The following is a 23,908-nucleotide window of genomic DNA, read 5'->3' on the forward strand; positions in this document are numbered from 1 at the left end:
ACGTTTGACTTATGGGCAGCTGCTCGGCCATGGAAACCAAGTTGCCGCACCTTGCGCCAAACAGTAATGGTGGTTGGAGTAGATCCTGATGCAGTTCGGAATTCCTGTGTGATGGTGGCGATGGATGATTGATGATAATGGTGTACGGCTGTCTTCAACACTCGATGGTCTCTGGAGGTCAACATGGGAGGTTGTCCTGCACGCTCTTGGGTTATACACATCCCTTCACTATAACATCGGAAACAGTGGACAGAGGGATGTTTGGGAGGGTGGAAATCTCACACACAGACCTCCTACACAAGTGGTACCCAACCAAGTGACCACGTTGAAAGTCTGTGAGTTCCTCAGACCATCCCATACTGCTGTCTCACACTGTCTGCAGACTACTGAGTTCACTGACTATGTGATCCACGCGGTAGATGGCAGTACTATGTCGCCCTCTATGATAAACACACTTTTCACTGTGTGTCCGGATACTTCTGATCACATAGAGTATATGTATCTGATTTAGCTAACCACACATTAAAACAGGAACACTCTAATAATAAAAGCTTCTGAAAGTTTATATACGAGGGGCATCCTGAAAAAAGCTTCAATGGTGCCTATACGCAGCACTGGTGGTCGGAGAGTGACACACACACATGCAGGCAGGAAGAAGTGGCATGTAACTGTAATCTGGTACAGTTGCAATGCAGCCGTTTTAGGACAGTTCTAGGTTAAAGATTGCAGCTCTCATACAGTCTCCCACCGACTGCGATATAGCCTACATTGCACGCTCAGAATTTGGCACAGAGCCACCAGCAATCGTTTGAAATGTGCAGACCGGACGTCGTGAGTGATAGTATGGTCAAACGATGGTGTAGACAATTCACGGAAGGCCAATCGAATGTGCACAACCCCATACAGTTGAGTACACGTGGGCCCTTTGCATCACTTCAGGTGAAAGATCTTGGACCACCCCCTGTACAGTCCTGGCCTTGAATGTACCGACTTTCATTTCTTTGTTTAACTGAAGAGGTTTCTGGCAGGGCAAGGATTTGACAGCTACACTGCGGTAGAGATAGTTCCAGTCTTTGCTGTCAGACACATATACCATGGGCATACAAAATTTTGTGCCATGCTACGACAAATGTCAGAACAACGGTGGTGATTATGCCGAAAATTAGATTAGGACTCATTGTTACTAATGTAATAAATTACAACTGATATTCTTGTTTTATTTATGCCTAATCGGTAGGGACCTTGATATTTTGTTATTTTTTTAAATTGGTGTATTTTCTTATTTTTTATTTTTTACTATACGGTGTTATTTTCCCCAAAATTCACATTTTCATTTTAGCGCATTTTCTGGCAAATATCTGAAATTATACCTTCATGGTGTTTTTAAACTACTGTTTCAAATTGTAAGTCACATGGCTTACGCCTCTTCGTGAGAGTTTGATATCTTGATTTTTTTTGGAGGAAAGTTATTTTCCATACCCCTTTTTTAATTTTAAGGTAAGGATTTTAGATAATGGAATTTTCCCCGTATATTATGAAGGGTGCATAATGACCATAAGTGGCGATGCACCCAAAAAATTAAATTCAATCAACCTCACGTGACAGATACCGATATAATATGGCACCAAAAATTGGCATTATCTTTTTTTGACTTGTTAGTGTTATGTTTCCCAAAATTCACGTTTTTGTTTTAGAACATTTATCTGACAAATATACCAAAACGTAATACTCCATTGTGCTTCTAAACTATTATTTTAAATTGTGGATCACATGGTCTACGTATTTTCGTGACAGTTTGATATGTTGGAACAGACTTTTTAGGAAGTAAAAGTAAAGTGCTCCTTGCACTTTTCCATGAAGCTGTATAGGGGTGATGTGATCAGCACCACGCTCCTAGCTACCTTTATTTATTAAAATTTCCTCAAGGTACCAGCTTCATATGATGCTAGGTGGGCGCCGGAGCAGTTTGAATAGGTGGAAAACATCCCAGTTCTCCCCCGCAGGGGATCGACCCCGGGTCTCTCGCATAGTAGTCAGACGCCCTAATGACTGAGTTCCATTATTACTCGCTCGACAAATGCCAATGGTGCGCACTTAGCTTGGCAATTCAAAACATATCTCGTGCGACAAATACGAAGATGTGGCTCCCGTGTGACGGTAGATATGCACTCGATCTCCTGTTAGAACCCTGCCACTTTGCTCTGTGATGCAAATTGTTTTTATAAAAGTTGGAAAAATCGTGGGAAATACATGATTTAATGTGGCTGTCAGAATTATTCCATGTACGTATAATTCTATAGTGTCCTCTTGAGTAAAATGTTGGAAAACTTGCATGTTCTATGTACATAAACATGGCCTAGAAAAGACAAGAAAGTTGGATTTCATGGAATTTTCGTTGTTTTAGAACATTTCTTTAAAAAAATTGCTAAAAACGCAAACAATTCGCATTTTATGACAAATTCGCATTATTTCGATATTTCGAACGGGCCAAAAATGTGTCCAGACATCACTGCACATTCCTAAACATAACTTCGTAGCAATTACAATTTTTCACGGTTTTGGCATTTGCGAAAAATCAATGTCCCTACTAATTGGAAATTACTTTCTGGCCACCCCTCGTATAAATCAGTAGATGGAAAGTAAAAATTTAGCAGGGCTCGCAAAGAAAAGTCAATTCTTGAAGAAAGTGATTTGCTTTTATGATTGAATGATTTGAGTAAATATGATATTAACATATTTGCGTATTTATTATTAGTATTTTATTTCATAATATAGGACATTAAACTTACTCAGTGAGAGATTAATGACCATCTCTCAAGAGTTTAAAGAGACAGGACAGAAAGTGACGTTAATTTCATTGCAATACAAGTGTTGCAGTAAATTTGAGGTTGGGAGCATCCACTTGCCAATTTTTATAACGTTCACCAATGCAGGTTTATGTTTAACTTTTTCGTGATAGTATTCAATATATATCCTGTTTGGTTGGATTCTTCTTGATATCTAAGAATAGTGCAATGTCATTGTAAACGTATGTTAACTTGTGCGAAACCAGTAATACCAGTCTAAAGCTCTTCTTGTTTATGCATGCGATTTTTGTTGGATGTTGCAGTCCATGCAATTTCTGTGGCATGTTGTAGTGAGGTACTTTGTCGGGTGGCGATATTCGACAAAAATCGTATGTATCAATGGAACCTATTTGTTTCCATGTTCCTTTACCTTGCCCAACAAAATACCTTACTGCGACGTCGGACAACTATCGGACGGCCCCACCCACTCTTATCCCCTCCATCTGTTGACAAGTCCCCTTACTACTCCCATACGGACAAGAAAAGATGATCATTCAATGCATTTTCCACGTAATACAGATTAGAGGCTTTACCTTTACTCCCCGATGATACCATATGGTATCATGGTGCTGATTACGAAATGAATGTGCTTTTTGGGCCTTCATACTCTTATGTTTGGGTGAAAACTCTGGCACAGGTCTGGAGCAAGCCTGGGAAATTCACATTCATGACCAACCTCCCCCCTCTCCGCAACATATGCTTGCCACATTTCCGAACAGAGTTTCACATTTTGGCTCATTATTCAACTTGTATGGCACCCAGGAACATGAAATGTTTCAGTCTCTTTGGAAACGTCCATTCTTTGAAAGGAATACTAAGGTTTGGGCCTTCTCCCCAAAATAGCGGGAGAAGAGGGGGCAAACTCCAGTTTTTTTTATTTTTTCATTGAAATTCAGTGGTCGCACCCCCAAACCCTCCTTCCTCAGTTCGGCGTTCTGAATTGCACACGGTTGCATGCTATGATGTTTTATCTGCAAACAAAACTTATCCGAGGTAGATTGCTCCCATAGTGCCAGAGGTATAACAATTTTCCTACAAAAATGCAAATTACCTTTCTTTCGTAAAAAAAAATATTTAAAAAAATCACATTTTGGCTTATTATTCAACTTGTATGGCACCCAAGAACATGAAACATGTTACGTTCTCTTGAGAAATGCCCATTCTTTGAAAATAATACTAAAGTTCGCGCCTTCATCCCAAATAGCAGAAGAAGACGGGGCAAATTCCAGATTTTTATGGTTTCTTCATTGAAATTCGGGGGTCACGCCCCCCAAACCCACCTTCCTCGGTTCGGCGTTCTGAATTGTACACGGTTGCATGCGCTGATGTTTTAGCTGCAAAACAAAACTTATCCGAAGTAGATTGCTCCCATAGTGCCAGAGTTATAACAATTTTCTGAGCAATATGCAAATTACCTATTTTTCGTAAAAAACAGAGTTTCACATTTTGGCTTATTATTCAACTTGTATGGCACCCAAGAACATGAAACATGTTTCATTCTCTTTGGAAACGTCCATTCTTTGAAGAGAATACTAAGGTTTGCGCATTCTCCCCAAAATAGCGGGAGAAGAGGGAGCAAACTCCAGATTTTTTTTCATTGAAATTCATAGGTCGCGCCCCCCAAGCCCCTCTTCCTCGGTTCCTCGTTCTGAATTGTACGCGGTTGCATGCTCTGATGTTCTAGCTGCAAAACAAAACTTATCCGAAGTAGATTGCTCCCATAGTGCCAGAGTTATAACAATTTTCCTCCAAAGAGTGTTCGAATTTAAAATTCCCGCCGAGAAGCCCGAGCGAGAGAAATTTCTCTGTCTCCCTCTCTCTTCTCCTGCCATCACTGGTTTCTGGCGCCGTGGTTGTATTGCGCATAAAAGTGACCTAAAAGTTGAGGCTGAAACTTACGAACGAGATTTCCTGTTCCCGTGCAGAGTTCCATAACAATATCTTTAAATAAATAAATAAAAAAAAATTAAAAAATGAAAAAAGTCAATGAAGACAAAATTCCCTGACATTTCCCTGACTTTTTTTGACACCTCAAATTCCCTGACTTTTCCCGGTTTTCCAGGTCTGTCGCCACCCTGATACAGAATGCACACATAATTCCCAGAGTCAATTATTCACACATAATTCCTGGAATTCCTTGTAGCCACTCTGATCATACTCTTTGCTATATGCATAAAAATCCTTGCATCTTTGGAATATAGATGTGCTGAATTGGTTCAACCTGTAAAATTTGGTAAATAATCCCACAAAAGTAATAAAAAAAAACAGCTATTGTCAAACACAGTGACATCGCTAGAGGGGACAACTGCTCCACCAGCACGGAAGAAAAACTAGGTAAACACTACAATAAAATGTAGCTACCCAACCTCTCCCTGCCTCCCCACTCACTTTATTTTTTGATGGAACCTCAAATTTTTATGACTCTGGATTTTATAATTTCTTCCTTTATACATTCTACTGTCCAGGTCCCAATAACACAATCTATTACAAAGTTTTTCCAGGTTGTAAGTTCTTGGGCCAAAGTTCCATGAAAAAGGTCCCACTGTGCTCACTTTTCCTCTTGGTAACACACAACTTTACATGAAGATAAAATTACACTAAGAACAATTATGCAGGGATGACGATTTTATGCAATGAAAAATAAAAATTCACGAAATAAGAGTATTTAATAGATTTTAGAATGTGAAACAAAATCTTCGTTTACAAATTAAATAGACAACAGTGTAGTAAAACTTATTCATAATGAATACAGTAATTCATCTTTTACAGTATTAAACTGGAGTTCATTGTAGCACAACATGATCAATTATTTTGTTTCACTTCATTCCAATTATGTAAACTGCATCTGGTTTAATTGTAATGCATCTCAAAAATATTCTGCACAATGAAAGTTTTCATCATATAATTTATGTAATCTGTACAAGTAATGTAATGTTAGAAATCAAAACATTTAAATAGACTTTATTTCTTTGGTCAGATGAAAACTAATATTAGCATCCAAGTTTATATAGGCATGTAGTAGATTTACTACCACAAAAGATAACTTTTCATCTTGAAGCACAAAAGTTAGGTCTTGAAAGACTTAAAGAAAATTATAGTCAACAACAATCTGTTGCTATTATTACAATAAAAAAATTCATGACTCCATCTTCAGACATATAACAAGCTAAAAAATAACAAATGCATCTCTAAATTGTATGTATAATTTTAATGACAGTACGAAAACAAGATCCAATCAAAATTTTCCCAATTAATTTCATACGTAATAAACAAGTTAAACTATTAAACTTTACTGGTTTACCAAATATTGATCTAGTTATTATTTTCCCCTCTATGCTAAGTACCTGGAATGTTATCTATCAACACAATGATAAAGATATGTATACTTGACATATTTATGTAACTGTTATTTTATATAGCTGGGAAAATGTAGGAAGTCAAAATTATCCAATGTCTATTTTTTCTAATGTTTTATAATCTAGAATTTATCTATTACTAGCATTGTTTTCTCAACTATTATTGTGAAGTTTTTACTACTATGGCATACCTCTAAAGCAGCAATTCATGATTAGTTATTGTTATGAAATAATGATTTTTCAAAGAAATATAAGTGTTTCTCCAGGATTACATATTTCTATTATGCAAAAAAAAATCTAAAAAAAAAATGTTATTGCAGAAAGATGATAAAAAAATGAGTAATACATTTGAAATATCTATTTAATCACTATATTTGGACTATTATGGCATTTGAAATTCAATGTAATTTTAGTCTTTGCTTTTGACACAAATAGTTACCAAAAACGATAATTTGAAACTTTTTTCACAAATTCACACAACAATAGTGTGCTCAAAATTACTATAAAACTAAGAAAATGCTCAAATTAATCAAACAGGTTCATTATTTCAATAAGGGGAGGGTCTAAAAATAGGACTAGCTCTGGTAAACTACTGGAAGGCTTCGTTGACCCTTTTAGATTTATCATTTTTAATGCATCAGAGTATATAAAGACATTATTCATTTAATGATTTGGACTTGCCACTTAAAGAAGTCACAAAAAATAAAAGGTTAGTTATCACAGCAGACTTCAACATCTTCCATCTGCATCAAGTATGTTTAATGATGTAATGTATTAATGACTAGTTGACTTGCATTAATGCTTTTCGTGCTTCAAGATTTTACTTCAACATATTCACATATGATAATTATCAACTTTCTTACTCCCATACACTCTGATCCACTTTCTTTTAATCATTTAATGTACAAGAAAAAATAGGACTGTTCTTATTAAGTACTATGGAAAGTAATATACTACAGCCACATACCAAAATGTCAAATGATCTGATATTGTTTTTGTTTGTCTAAAATAGTTACTGAATGTAATAGTACATATACTGACAAATACCTTACACTAATAACAGCAATTGGAATTTGAGAACTGTCTACAACTGTATATTTTCCACCTACATGACAACTGATATCTGAAAAGGAATGTTAATTATATAACACATGTATATAATGCTCTAGGATTGACTGATGCATCTACACACACATGTGGAACTTCTAAACGGAAGTCAGTTAATATGTCGCAACTCATCTTTTTGCATAATACTCTCTCAAATGCTTTTCTGATATCTAAACATTTTCTTGTTTGTGCATTTCGCTTCTCTTAAAAGAAAATACTCGAACGGCATGCAAGCAGCAACTGTCATCCATTTTCGAATATACACTGCCATGTTGCATGTGTATTGCATTCATTCACACATTTGTACCTGTATACACACACACACACACACACACACATACCCATCTGCACTCACTCAAGCATACATAATCACAAATAAATAAATACATACACATAACTTAGAGCACATTCAATAATGATTAATTTTCTTTTATACATTTGGCTGTAAAGCATTTTTCTCCTTCCAATACACTCCATCCTGTTCCATCTCTGGTTCATATCATTATTTGGTACTGTTATTGTGAATAACAAATTATGTTTTTTACATTTATGTACAAAGCACCATGCTAGCTTCTCCAGATTAAACTTCACTAGTTCAGTACTTTCTGGATTTCAAAGCTTATACTTTTTATTATCACATATGCAGTTCATTTCTAGTGCACATTTACAAATTAGAATCTATTCTTTGGTAACCAGATCATGTCCTTCGAGTCACTGCGGTTCCAGTCACTTTCCGTGGCAAGGCAGAATACTTCCTTGGAATGCTCGATTCGCCACTAGCCTTGGATGAACTGCTCGATTCTTCTGTTCCCGCACTCGGCAACCTCCCTGCTTTAGCCATTCTCAACCCTCCCTTGCCCACTTCCGGATTTTTCTTCCTGTTCGATGCATCAGTCGAACTGCAAGAGCATAGGATAAAAAAAAGTTTGAGTTTCACATCATCATATCACATTTTTACATTCTTGCAAAAATAGTATGTACAGAAATCGAATTAACCTATATATGTACACTTTTATCAGAGTTCCCACCAATTTTGGCAAAACAAATTCACTGAATTTTTTTCAAGTTTTCCAGGCAATTTTAACACATTGAATCAATCCCATGCTCGTGCCATGCACGAGCATCCTCAATATATGGCGAGTGTCCCATGCACGTGCAATATCACTTGAATGTTTAGAGTTACGATGCTGGGACATGCATGTGCAGAATGTTCCTGGGAGTTCTTTTGGTATGCCTCTGCATTGTGCTGTACCCTGGTGGTGAAATTTTGAACAGTCTTCTCATTGAATGGAAAGCACATTTATTTCATTGATTGCAGTACTAGGCCTATATTTTTATTTGTTTATCATCACTCACAAACACACACACATACACACACTTGTCCATGGGTGCCCATATGGGGGCAGGGGGCTCAAGCTCTCCTTCCTGGCTAATGGAATTTAGCATGCTAACATTATTTTTTATGTTGATGACAGGATCAATTTCAGTACACCCTACATATGGAATCTTGAAGAGCCCTCCCCTCCTGAGAAAACTCCTATGGGCATCAATGTGTTTACTTGAAATATTGTAAGAAATGGAACACTTATTTATTTACTTGTAATGGGTTATTTACCTGCACACCGCCTGTGTTTCATACTAAGGGTATTAGTATAATTAGTACGGACTTTTTCATTATATGAAAAACAAGGACTATGTTGAACATCTCTAGCACATGCAAGAATACACAGATTCTCATTGTTTTTTTTATCGTGTAGGTAAAGAAATTGCTTTTATTTTGATGTATAACACGACAAAAAATTGATTGTTTTAGATTGTTGAAAATCACATAAAATGCCCAGGTTTCTGTTATTGCCAATTTAAATAGCCCGGGATTCAATGCGTTAAAATAAATTTTCAGACCATTCTGTGGTTCTATGACCAAGGTTTACGTGTTGAACTACGGTTGCTAGTCAAGAGAATATTCACTATTCAAATTAACCCTTTCCAAACTAACAATTTTTTGTCCAATAAGATAGGCAACGGACATAGCCCGTCATTCCCTATAAAATTCTATGTGAACAAAGGATGGGCTATAATCTTTTGTGAATGTATGTTGTAACAATATCTTTCAAATTCCAACAGCTAGATGTCACATTTACTTCATTCCTGAATTTTACTTGGACTCGTGTTTATACTCTTGAAAATAGCAATGAATAACTTATATGCACATTGTGTAAATTTCTTTATGGGGTTTCCCAAGTTTTCCATGATTTCCAGGTGAGGGGGAACCCTGCTTATGAAATTTAGTAAGTGAAAGAGAGCATCCCGAAAATATAATATGATGCAATACTAGTATATTTCTATTTTTCCTATTATATGCTGCTAATTGTGAGGATGACAATTATATTTCGAGAAATTAAAGGCACACACACAAATAGAAACTCCCATGACTAGACTGGAACTCAAACCCTGAACTTTCAGTGACAAGATTGTGAGTTGGCCACTTAATCCGTTCAGCCACTGAAGCCGCTCAATCTTTCTTTCTATTTTAATGAATACAATACATTGAATGATGAACACTGATAAATTAGTCAAGAGAAAGAACAAACACCCATACCACAAATTCAGAGATACAGCATTTGGTCAATACATAAAAAATGTCAAAATGATGAAGTGTTTTCTTGCCTAAAATGGATACTAAAGGTAATACCTCATATATTGGCAAATACTGCACACCATTAACAAGTATTAGAACATAAGAATTGTCAGAATTTCCACCTTTATGACAACTACAGGGCACTTGCTTTGTAGAATGTTCACTAACTACTACACACTTGAGCCCCTGCACAGAAATGTTATATTACGTAATTTTAGTGATAAAGTCACTACAGATGTGACAAAAGATAATTTGCACAATACAACGGAAGAAATTTCAAAATCATGCAGAACAAAACAAGGAAATATATGAACGTGCCCCTGCATTATCGAACAGCCAACATCTACTATCATGCATAATTTAAGAACGAAACTACGCAGCAATGTGAGGCGTTGAAACAAAATTATTCACACTTGAATGCACTATTTATTGAAGGAAATCTTAGGGCAACTATAGACCTTGCTAATGGATACTGATGCTGCAACGGACGGTTTTTGAAGATCACTGTAGGGTGGAGGCAGAGATTGTGAAAAAATTGCAATCACCATGAAAATCAATGTAATATACTGTTTTGAAAGAATATTTTCCTAAGACTGCACAAGAATCTGAAGTACAAGAATTCCACTATCATATTTCAGATGCCACTTTTAACATACTGCAAGCAGTCAGAGCCTCCAGCTGCTCTTTTAGATGCTGCTTTTCACTTAAGTGCCCCAACTGCCTGCGAGAACATTGAATCAGTATCCATACACCCTTAATTCCTGCTCTAGCATTCTCTAGCCACATTATTTCCATTATAGCTCATTGACTTCATTCCTCAAAGAAAACAAAATTTACAACTATTTTATCTTATACATATTTATATATTGGTAAGTAGGTATAAAATTCTATTTATATTTATCCATTCATGGCAAAGTGAATATCATTTAACGTGCAATATTAAAAGTCAAGCTGTTATGTATGGTAAATACTTACTCCGTATGTCTAATAAAAGCAGCATGGAAGAGATTGGCCATAATTAGAAGCTACTAGCTCTCTAAGATCAAGAATCAGATATATTATTATTTCTACCAGGGTTGGGAAAATCTTAATTTTGTTTTTCTTATTTCATTTACAATATACAAAACTGGCACTCAAGTCAAGAAAAGACTTATCTAAGTGATGCAAAGCTTGGGTGAAACATAAAATGAGCAAACTATTTGTAAAATTTAAGAACATGAATGCTTAACCGCACTCAAAAAAATAACAACATAATAAAACAAATGTGATCTTGTGCATAAGTACTGATAAATATTAATAATCTGACACAAATTTATCTTTCTTTATATACAAATATTGCCAAATCCACGTTTTTTCAACAATTATATTAAAAAATTATTTTGTCATGACATTTTAAGTTTAATTTTTTAAAAGTTTTACATTAAAAACTCATGCAAAATTATATTGATTAACTAAAGAATTTGGGAAAAAAATTGGATGACGTAAAGGTCTGTATTCTTGCTATCTCATGTCACTTTTCTAGCTCTCTAGATGAGTGATGAACTTATAAATAATGACTCTGCTATGAAGGTTGAAGTAATGCTTTTTCTGAATTCAAAAGTATAGGGTCGAAGTAAAAATACTTAAGTATTTACAACTCTTAAAACAATGATCATACTTGACATGTAATGTAAATGGTAGTGTATACTTATATGTTTCACGTGAAAAACAATTCATGTCCTCATTTAACATTGCCTCATAAAACCAGCAAAAACTAGTCAATTGTGTCAAGTAGCTCCCTACATCAAGGCACAAGCCAACTGCATTCGTATTTCAGGAAACACAAATTCATGGCAATTACAGTGCGAGTGTGAATCAACTTTTTCAACAATGGAAGACTGTTCACCACCCTATAATGGCATTTGCAACTTTTGTATTGTGAGGTAAATAGCTGTCATTTCCCTTTGTGCTTCAGTTTTTGTCTCACAGAACATTATCAATTCAATACACGTGCTTGAGAACAACACAAAAACTAAAAAAAAAAATACATGTGATGTTTACCCAACTCTAGTAGGAGATACATATCTACTTACAGTACATGCTAAGACTGGACGGAAAACAACTTTTGATGAAATTACAAGGCATACTTCAAAGACACTTTATGATCACAATTATTAGAAAAAATTCTACCATAAATTTTAAAACAGGTTTGATATTCACTTCCTCATACAATAGGCAGCAATTTCGACTTACAAAAATCAAATTTACAGAAGTCTACATCTGAACAAAGATTGCTTCCAGATACAAGAGGCCATTCACAAAATGAAGTCTAGTTTAAGTTAAGTCATACAAATCTAAGGATGGAGCTAATTATGTTTCTGTATTAGTAAGGTGTTGTGAAAAGTAATTAAACCTATTTCTACACTGTGGAATTTAATTCCTACATAAAAGTTTCGTTTTAAGCTCACTTGTGTACAGGTAAGCTAACAGCAACTGGATTTGTAGTTTAAAGGGGGCTCCGAAATACTAAAATATGTTCCTGTTGGGAATCAATCCATGGCCGCGGTGGCTCAGTCGGTAACGCGTCTGACTACTATGCTCAAGGTCCCGGGTTCGATCCCCGGCCGGTTCAAATCCGGGAACTTTTCTAACGATGGAAGCGGCCCCGGCGCCCACCCAGCGTCGAATAACATGGGTACCTGGGGGAAACCCTGGGGGGTAAAGGCGGTCAGGGGCGTGATGCTGATCATATCACCCCCACTCATGACCGGATCAAGAAAGTGTGGGGCGTTACCCCCACACCCCCTATACGCCTTCATGGCGTGGTGCTAAGCACAGGGGAGCACTTTTTTTTCACTTTTTTGGGAATCAATCCCAGGACCTCGTGAAACTCCTAGAAGAGATTTGCCACATAATGTAAGATAGAGTTCATTCTCAGAATACATTAACAACTTGTGAATTAATGTTTTTTTCTTGTATGTAGGTATTGCTTGCATTATACAATTATTTCCCTCATAGTCTGCAGTTGTTACAAGCATAAAAACACAGTTCTTGTTGTGACATTTCAGGAGAACACATGCTGCCTTCATCAGACACTTATTTTTAGTGTGGTTCCTCTTGCGAATTATTCAATATGATGTAATGCAATTCAGTCTAGAAAACAAGGTAAATAGAATGATGGGAATCAAAGTGCTGACTGCCAGTCACATGGGAAATTGCCTTTTTATCGTGAGTTACAAAGTCTGATATTGTACTATAATCACATAAAAAGTAGCACAAAACTTATTCAGGATGAGTAGGGGAATACAAACTAAACACGTGATGCACCATTACGGGCCAAGGCCTGCCATATACATCTTCAATGAGAGACATGTGGTTACCGCATAACATTCCTATCACCACTATTTTTCTGGCTTCTTTGACAAAAGCCTTCTACTGCTCATTCTGAAGTAGTTCTCCAAATATACACATGATCCTGAACCAACACCTAACATTCTGAGTCTCATTGGAACAAAGTTTGTTTTGAGTCTACTTATGCTCAGGTAGGGCAAGTGAGACTGGACCTACAGCATAAAAAGTAGGATCCAAATGTGCTTCCAGCAAGGATTGAACTGGACCCTTTGATTACAAGGCAGTATAATTAGCCACTATCGTACCGGAAAGACCCTCAGGAACCAAAAGTTCATATCCAACACAAAGATACATTGCAATAAATGTAATAGTGGGGTTGGACCGGACAGTGATGGAGGACACCTCGAGGGTAGTTCTGAGAAGCAAGGTGTTGGGACAAGGAAAGACAGCGTAACCAGCAGAGGTTAAGGTCCCCAGTTGTCCAGAGTATCTCCAAAAATGGGACTAAAGATTGGATATGGATATTAACACCCTCCATGCGTGCCACTGGCCCTTGGAATGTGTGCAAGAGGCACCTGGAAGAGAAGCAACGTGATGATGGAAGATAGCAACCCATAACGCACGAATCATTACATTTTTAATATTTTTTTCTGCTGGTTTTCGTCCACTCCACTGCTTCCATCCTTTTGATGAACGGTACCAGATGTCTTGACTTATTCATTGAGAGACACAACTTACTCGATACGGCTAATCTAGGTCACCAAAGGCAAAGTCTGCGTGAACCGTTATCCTCTTTAATCGTCATTGTTGTTGGCATTTCCTGTTTGCACCAACAGAAGATGTCTGAACGGAAATATATTTTACTGGTGATCTACTAGATCCCTGATTTCGTTTCGAAATTTTATCCCTTGTTCATATCACTATGCACTAATGAACAATGTCTATTTCAGATAACATTAGCCACAATTACAGATTTTGTAGTTGTGTGTTTGTGCGTATGTGTGCGTGAGTGTGTGTTTCTGTACACACACAACACACACACACTTTTTACTTTGTCTCTAATTTTGCGTCATCATTCTCAATTTACTGAGTACAGTATGGTGTTGCGATAACGTAAATGTCCCCTAAAGGACGAAGCATGTGGCAACAAGGCAATGTCAGTTCTCATTGAGGCTCGTACCAGCGAACAGGCTCAACGGTGCATGCTACGTTGAAAAATCAAGCACATTATATTGAAAACCTCATATTTCGAACAACTTTCCCCTCTTTCCATTTTTCGTCATCTGCACTAATAACGCAGTTGTTGTATGGTGTCAAGACTTTTGAAACACCCTGTACATATACAGATTGTCAAACATTGAACTATTATTATTTCATGGGCTTAGTCTGACACTATTTTGGATGCAACCGTGTCGTTCTGGCACATCCAAAACATAAGGTTTGATCCAAAACATGATCAAATAGCTAAAGGGTTTTTAGACTTTTCGAAGACATATTGGCCGCCATATCTAATATTATTTGATAAAGTGGGTCTTTTTAATTTCTTATTATCATAATACAGTCATAAACTGCAAATTAGGTGAAAATAAGATTTCATGACTGATAAATAACTGCAATAAACTAACAGGTTTCAGGTTTAGAATCTTCCTCATGACCGCCATTTTGAAGACGCCATTACAAGCAAACGAGGGCTTAAAAACTTGGGGTCTGGGGCATTTTATGTTCGAGATTTAATGTAGTATCCGCCCCCAAAAGGGCACGTTCTTCGCCGGAAGTGAAATATTTTCCGGGGTTCCGACCCCACTATAAACCTTTTACAACTGTAGAATTTCTACACTTGTAGAAGGGACTTTTGAAACAACAACTACCATCAAAATACAAAATTTGCTAAATGAGCCTGTAAAAGAATTAGACAATACAAGTTAACTCCAAATAAACATTTTTAGACTAAATGTGGTTTATCATAGATTACACATGCAGATTTTCTGCCTTAATTAATTTCTTTGCTAACTGGAAATATATGTCTTTCACTTTCTTGTGAATGACCTCTTTCAAGTTACATAGAAGATATTTGTGAAACCAAAAGTACTTGCACAAAACCTCACAACACTACGTACACATGCATTATCTAATAAACAGGCACAGGCACTTCAAGCCCTCTGTATACAAGATGAAGCCAACAGAGAAAATTAGCAGCTACCATGAGAAGAGTTCCAAATAGAAAGTCCACATAAGACAAACACGATACCTTGCCAATCCTAAAGCTGCACAAGTAAAAAAAAAAAGTAAAAATAGAAAAATATATTTTATTAGATTATGCAATATGTTATTACAACATCCAAAAAGTCTTCGTGTACAATCATAATTCTTGCATTCTGTGGGAGGAAGAGACATATGATTAAAGGAATTTTTAAGCTCTTCAATTAAAAAATCCAACACTTTAAGGATTCTTGGCTAAAAAAACAAATCTGGAAATTATTTCACATTTTAATTTGATACATGAAAATTAATTTTATTACTCTCCTAATTAAATCAAGCATTAAGTATGCTACTTTAGTCAATTCCCAGCTTAATATATATTAATAAGTTCCCTTGTTTTAAACTAACAATCACATTTACAATTAAATTCAAATAGGTTACAATATAGAAAAACATGTGTAATAGTTACCTAAATATTAGTGTCAATGGTTCTTATTAAACAGTATACATTTTCAACTTTATTTTTATTTATTCTAATACTATGTTTGCAAGAACACCCATTTATTAGTCTTCAAGTGAAACATTTTTAATAAGAGTTCACATGAAGACAAGAAAAGTGTTAGAATATATGAGGTAATATGTGTGTGTGTGTGTGTGTCGGGTTTAAATATTTAAGTAATTTGTCTAAATTTACATGGCTTTTCTTCTGCTAAGTCCATTTAAGTTTAGTTTTACATTCAAGTCAAGTCAAACATGAAAAATTAATTGATTTTCTAATTGACAATTTATTAACATCAAATTCAATATCATGTTACTCACCTGACTAGAGAACCCATATTTGTGTCTGTGGAACAAGATTGTGGAATAGCAGAACCTGTTGACAAGGGTCGCAGCTGTAAACATAAAACAAATTTAAATATTATTTTATATGTTTAAATAAATATGAGTCTGATATTATTCACACCTTAAAATTATTATTTTAATTTACTGTTAATGTTCTTTACAATGTAAAGGATGAGAAAGAAACAAAGGAAGGTCTTAAAATTCCTTGCATTACAACAGTGATCATCTTGTGAATTTTAATTTAGCTTGTTTCAAAATTAAAATAAAATTCAACCATGTAACGATATTATGTTTGCGAACATATGAGGGTCATTCGGAAAGTTACTTCCGTTTGAGTATAAAAGAAACACCAGGATATTGTGAGAGTTTTTATTATATACAACTGAAAGAGACAACTCGAAGCTATTTTTCTACATAAGCACAGTTTCTGTTGAAACGCTTATCATATCGGAGAACAAGGTTTACAGTACCAATGCCAAAGAAATCTGCTATGCTTCAGATATGCAGTAACACTGTCCTTGAGCAACTGTGTTTTGGGACAGAAAAGGGATACTGTTGGTGGAGTTCCTGGAACGAGGCACAACAATCAACGCACAAGTGTGTTGTGAAACCTTCAAGAAATTGCGACGAGCATTTCAAAACAGGTGACGTGGCATGTTGGGTTCTGGCATTGTTCTCGTGCATGAACGCTTGCCTCCATACTGCTGCTCGAACCAAGGACCTTCTCCAACATTTTCAGTGGGAATTTTTTGACCACCATCCTTACAGCCCCTAGCGATTATCACCTTTTTCCACAAATGAAGAAGTGGCTAGGGGCACAGCACTTCAACAATGAACAGGAGCTCAACAACAGTGTTACTGCATGGCTGAATTCACAGGCAGCAAATTTCTTTGGCATGGGTATTGTAAACCTTGTTCACCGATATGATAAGTGTCTCAAAAGAAACAGTGCTTAGTAGAAAAATAGCTTAGAGTTGTCTCTTTCAGTTGTATATAATAAAAACTATCACAATGTCCTGGTGTTTCTCTTATACTCAAACGGAAGTTACTTTCCGAATGACCCTCGTATAACAAAATTCATTTATGTTAGGTTTAGACACACAGGAGATACAAGGTAAGGTAAAGGTACCCTTGTGAATATACAGGGTTAGAGCTCCACATATTCTTGATCTCGGCCATAGTTGGCATGATGTGATCATCAGGATCACTCCCAGCCGCCTTTACCTCCCAGGGTTGTCCCATGTGCTCATTGATACGCGGCTGGGTGGGGCTCAGAGCCATGCAGAAAGAGGGAAATGACTGAAAAAATTCCTGGTTCAGATCACCTGCCCCGGGATGCACTGTGTGGAAATTTACCTTCAAGCAAAAAAATGCTACCTTGAAAAGGACTTGAACCAAGGTCTCTACAAATTCAACCCTGGTTTCACTCAATTGTTTGCTTCTGCTGCTTAACCCACGTGGAAAATGTCTCAGTGTGCGATATGACAAAAGGATCTGTTGCTGTTGAAACACTGGTAACATCAACAGTGTTGAGCATCTAACAGCATGGAGGGCATGCCAAAACCTAAGGTAACCTAAATTCAGCATCATAGATATGGTGACTGTTTCAACAGCATCAGATTCCAATGAGACAATTTTCACACAGGTCAAAATAAATAAATTAATTAATAAAATAAAAAATGCAAAACAATAGCTACTTTGGTAGCTCCCTTGCTAGAGCAGAGACTTGGGTTCGAGTCTTGGTTGAACCTGCATTTTTTTGACTAAATTTTGACAAAATTATTTTCATTTATGCACAATAAAAGTTAGTTTAAACTTATATGCAATGTTTAACCTTTAGCTGCCCGATGGTCGAAATTACGACCGCCACATGTGAACCCCTTAACGCCGGATAGTCACTATTCCGAACAGCAGTGAGCGGCAGAAATTAGCATGCAATTTCTCAAAAACTACACACGATATTTCAGTTCTGTATTTTTTGATCTTTAGTATACATACAAAGGTATGACATACTTGAATTACAAAACAGTACATCCATTGTTACTACTATTAACAGGCAAAGTTTGAAAAAGTCCATTGTTTCCCTTCGTTACCGCCATATTACTATGGGATAGATTTCTAAAAGTGGCTATAACTTGTAAACTACTGCATCATTTTCAAAAAAAAATTCTACAAGAAAGAATGAGTAAAAAACAACATTTTAAGCTACGTCCAACAATTAAGAATTCAGGGGGGATGCGAGGGCAAAGGCCCGATTGTTGAAATTTGCCCCGAACACGTGTTAGCACACGGCAGCAATTGACGCGTCATTTCTTGAAACTATACACTGTATTTCAGTTCTGTCTTTTCTGTTCATTAGTTTACATATAAAGGTATTATATACTGTAATTACAAAACAATTCATCCATTGTTACTAGTAATAACAAGTGCAGTTTGAAAAATTCCTTTGTTTCCCTATTGTTACTAAGGGATAAGTTGAAGATAAAAGACTAACTCCTCAACTGCTGCATAGTTTTGAACAATTTAAATTCTAAATGTAAGAATGAGTAAAAAGAAACATTTTAAGTAACATCCGAAAATTAAGGATCCATTGGGGAAGTAGGGGACAAGGGCCCAAATTTCAAAATTTTTCATAATTACGCAAAATTTCCGAATCCCGTAATTTCTGCTATTTTTTCTAAGTTGTGGCACGTGAATGACATATGCTTATAGAGTGATCTTTTGTCGTGCTTTTCTCAAAATTTGGTCCATCCAGCGTCTATGGGGCCGATTCTAGAAGCAAAATTCTGGACATTGCCCCGAAGCTGGCAACACTGCTGCTTTATATAGTCAATATTTTTTTTTACTCAAGAAGTATCTGTCTGGTTTCAACGAAACTTTACAGGGTTGTAGGAATGTACCACCACTACACACTACATTTTTTCATTCACTTTGATCTATTGAGGGTGGGGGGGTACAGGGGCATGAGTGTATTCCAACATTTTAAAGAAAATTCAACTTTCTTCTTCTTCTTGTTCATTTAACACACAATGTATACATTTTACCTCCACTAAAATCCCTTTTTTGGAAAGAAAAAAAAGTAATTTCATCTGTCTACGACAATTAGTTCTGGACTTACCATTTTCTTTGTACTTCGCGTCAAGTTTGAAAAGCACACACTTGAAAATGCACTGGCGTGAATACAGGGACGCGAGACGCTAAAGGTTAAATGTATGCATATTGTATTTTTTGAGAAAAATGCACATATATATGTAGACATATTAAAAGTATATATAAAAATATATCATAAAATACTTACGTTTCATGAGTATCTGTTTCACGAAAGAACGACGTTCGGGATCCAACTGTTCCTTTCTTCAGGTTATCATTCTAGGCCAGTATGATCACTACAAAGCCACAACAATTAAGACAAGGATAGAGGAAATAGTAAAACTGGATAAAAAGTTGATTCCATACCAACTGGCCCCATACACGTAAAACTTCATGATCTATCCCTTTCCTTAAAAACTCCAACTCTAAAAAGGCCCGTAAAAAACTTTCACACACTAAACACGTTAAAATCCCTTCACAATGCCATGTTTGCCCTCACGACATATTCAACGAGTTGGTAACACACACTGTCATATTCAACGAGTTGATACGTTGTGAGGGCAAGCATGGATGGCACTGTGAAGGGGATTTAACATGTTTAGCGTGTGAAAGTTTTTTACGGGCCTTTTTAGAGTTGGAGTTTTTAAGGAAAGGAATAGATCATGAAGTTTTACATGTATGGGGCCAGTTGGTATGGAATCAACTTTTTATCCATTTTTATCCAGTTTTACCTATTTTCTCTATCCCTGTCTTAATTGACGTGGCTTTGTAGTGATCATACTGGCCTAGAATGATAACCTGAAGAAGGGAACAGTTAGATCCCGAAACGTCGTTCTTTCGTAAAACAGATACTCACGAAACGTAAGTATTTTATGATATATTTTTATATTTGGTCTAGGAATTAATTCGTGCGCCTGGATAATAGATGTCGTAACGAGCGTATCGTCCCACAGTTCCGTGTAGCCACACATGCGTTGAAAACTCCTGTCAGCACGCATCGTTCGTAGTATAGGGCAGTTGATTGACGCGTCAACAACAGCATTTTTTGGTCAACTGAACATGGTGCAGTTCGTGCCAGATAAAGTGTTTTTGCGGGGTGTTCTGCTTCATTACTTTAACATGCAGAAAAGTGCTACCGAAAGTCATCGTATTTTGGTGGAAGTGTATGGTGACCATGCGCTAGCTGAGCGAACGTGTCAGAAGTGGATTGCATGGTTTAGAAGTGGTGATTTCGGCCTGGAAGACCAAGAGCGACCTGGACAGCCAAAAAAATTTGAAGACGAAGAATTGAGAGCATTGCTCGATCAGGATTTGTGTCAAACGCAGGAAGAACTTGCAGAAGCATTAGGCGTTGATCAAACAACAGTTTCCAAACGCCTCAAAGCCATGGGAATGATTCAAAGATGTCACATTGGGTTCCACATGAATTGAAAGACAGAGACATTGAAAGACGAAAAACCATTTGCGATTTGCTGCTTCAAAGACAGAAAAGAAAGGGGTTTTTGCATCGCATTGTTACTGGCGATGAGAAGTGGATCCATTACGAGAACCCGAAATGAAAAAAGGCCTGGGTGAAGCCAGGTGAACCAGGTCCATCACAACTGAAATGAGATATTCACTGTGCAAAGGTTATGCTGTGCATATGGTGGGATATGAAAGGTGTGGTGTACTATGAGCTGCTGCAAGCGGGTGAAACTATTAATGGAGAACGTTATCGACGACAATTAATGCGTTTGAAGCAAGCTCTGGCCAGGAAACGACCAGAATGGGAGAACAGACATGATAAACTTATTTTTCAACATGATAACGCTCGCCCACATGTCGCAAAACCAGTCAAAACCTATTTAGAAAATGTCGGATGGGAAGTTTTACCCCACCCGCCGTATTCACCAGACGTTGCTCCTTCGGACTACTACTTGTTCGATTGCATGAATAACGATTTGATTGGACAGTGGTTCACTTCTTCAGAAGATATCGAAAAATGGGTCTCTGACTGGATCGCTTCAAAGGATGAGGACTTCTTTCGCCACGGAATCCGTAACTTGCCTGACAGATGGGCGAAAGTGGTGGACAATATTTTTCTTAAGGTATTTATGTATTTTGTGTTTGAACTACAGCTTCAATGTGTGCGTAACAACCGCACGAATTAATTCCTAGACCAAATATATACTTTTAATATACATAACATGAATAAGTCGCACATGCCTTGAAAATGACATATTTAAGAAATTTACAATTAAATGATTTAATGTTACTGACCCTTTCAGTCTGTGTTGCTGTATTACACGATTCTTTATGAGGTGCTTCTGTTGCATTATTTGTGTATTTCAACATCTGCTGTTGTAGGAGCTGAATAGTTCGATCCTTTTCTTCCAATTGCTGCTGCAAAAATACTACCTGCAAAAATATAATGCAAACACGTCAGTAAAACAACACATACATTACGTGAAGTGTCAGGAACAAGATTGTGAACTAGGATTAAAAAAAATCAATATGTGGAATTGGAGTGCCCAAACATAGCAGGGAAAGTTCCAATTTGAACAATCCCAACAGTAAAGTATAACAGGTGAATTAATTTATGGGGTGAGAATTAATTTGTACAGCTAATATTTCAACACTTAACACATACTGTCATACGCATAGAAAGGAAAACTTATTACTAGTTAAAATCTCACGTCAAAGTTTAAAACACAAAGAAGTTGCCGACTAGGCATGAACAATATCAGAAATTTGATATCACGATATATTGTCTCCATGATATATAATGCCAAATATCATGATGATATATTGTTGACACGATATATATTGCCAAATATCGTGATGATATATCACTGACATGATATATATTGCCAAATATCGTGATGATATCACTGACATGATACATATTGCCAAATATCGTGATGATATATCACTGACATGATATATATTGCCAAATATCGTGATGATATATCACTGACACAATATATATTGCTAAAATATCATGATGATATATCACCAACATGATATATATTGCCAAATATCATGACGACATATCACAGACACAATATACATCACCAAAGTATCATGAGATTATATCGCCGACACAATATATATCACCAAAGTATCATGACAATATATCTTCTAGTTGATATTGCCTGAATGATATTTTTTTAAATATCACGATATACTGTCTGGACACTACTGCTGACTCTTGGTGAGTAGGTGTACTAGAGCAATAATAAGATATCTTGTGCCAACCTGTCGTTTGAGATCAACAATTTCCTCTTGTGGTCCTTGACTATTGGCATCAACTTCTGGTTCAGTTGCATTTGCTGGGGGATCATTGTTTGCCAAATTATAGTACAGGCCATTCTGAAAATAAACAAATTCATTGCTAACACAGGATAATTAGCATCATAAGCTCATGATACTAACAATACATGCCAATGTCTACAGATTGTAAGAATTTGGAAAAATGTACAGTCGTAGCGTTCCAGCCTGGGTTAGGTTAGACCCTGCAATAAAGTTACGTCCACTGGTACATGCTTTTCAAATACTCACTATGCTGACCAAGGCAGAATTTATTTTATTTTAAAACATAAACTAAACGTTACGTTTCAACAACGTAACGCAAGGTCTTCTTCAGATTCTGTACCAAATTCAAATGAAATAAGGTACAAAACAGGAAGATAGATATATATTATATATACATATATATACATATATATATATATATATATATATATATATATATATATATATATATATATACAAAAAACTGTATTGGTCAGCATATTGAGTTTTTGGTTATCATGGAAACAAGGCTTAATAGTGTTATCATGCTTTTCAAATGTGCAGTGAACGGAAACCACTTATCGCAGAGAGTTGAAGATTGTTTTGTCTTCAAGGAAAGATCGCATTCTTGTGCAAAGTGAAATATTTTCATTCTCCCTTCCCACAAGTGTAGTTACAGATTGAAGAAAAAAAATGAAAGTTTGCCTGAATATATTTGTACGCAAAGTCAGCATAGTGCAACCAAATATAATTGCATTTGAATGAGGGTGGGGGTGAAAACAAATTGCTTCTTGTGCAATTCCTACTTCCATCCAGAATAAATCAATCAACCCTCTGTGACAAACCCTTCTCATTCAGTAATATATTTTGTATACATCCTCATATTTGAAAAGCCCCTGCTTTAGATTTCAATTGATTTCTTTAAAAATTCAATACAATTCAAATTGATTTTTTTTTTTTTAAAAAAAATACAGCTTTCAACAAACTTACAATGCTCAAATTACATTGAAATTCAAGTATGTCATATCTGCATAGATACGTAAAGAAAACAAGAAAAACAGAAATGAAATAGAAATAGTTGTTTGGGAGAGATAAGAATCTCAGTCACAAGCTGCTGGCAGCAAAAGGTTACAAGAGTACAACATGCAAACAAATCACATCTTGTGCAGGAACATTCCCTTATTGTATCTATTTACAGTATATAGAGTTTTGTATGTACACATAAA

At 36.3% G+C, this 23,908-nt stretch overlaps 1 protein-coding gene across 6 annotated transcripts in view; it reads right to left on the bottom strand.

Moving 5' to 3' along the window:
• Positions 1-5,493: 5,493 nt before the first annotated feature.
• LOC145994796 (uncharacterized) overlaps positions 5,494-23,908 on the bottom strand; it is a 184,369-nt gene continuing 165,954 nt past the window's right edge. For 4 of the 6 annotated variants that reach the window (XM_083131089.1, XM_083131088.1, XM_083131090.1 and 1 more), the window contains 4 exons: positions 22,647-22,760; positions 21,669-21,806; positions 16,296-16,369; positions 5,494-8,208 (listed from right to left, as the gene is read on the bottom strand). In XM_083131089.1, coding sequence (XP_082987215.1) covers positions 8,007-8,208; positions 16,296-16,369; positions 21,669-21,806; positions 22,647-22,760 — 528 coding nt within the window. In that variant the 3' untranslated portion in view covers positions 5,494-8,006. Of the gene's footprint in view, positions 8,209-10,922; positions 10,984-15,525; positions 15,542-16,295; positions 16,370-21,668; positions 21,807-22,646; positions 22,761-23,908 lie in introns of all 6 variants that reach the window. The other 2 variants (XM_083131091.1, XM_083131093.1) reach the window with 2 other exon arrangements.

Source organism: Lepisma saccharinum, chromosome 11, assembly GCF_977018435.1.
Source record: "Lepisma saccharinum chromosome 11, izLepSacc3.1, whole genome shotgun sequence".
Lineage (NCBI taxonomy): Eukaryota > Metazoa > Arthropoda > Insecta > Zygentoma > Lepismatidae > Lepisma > Lepisma saccharinum.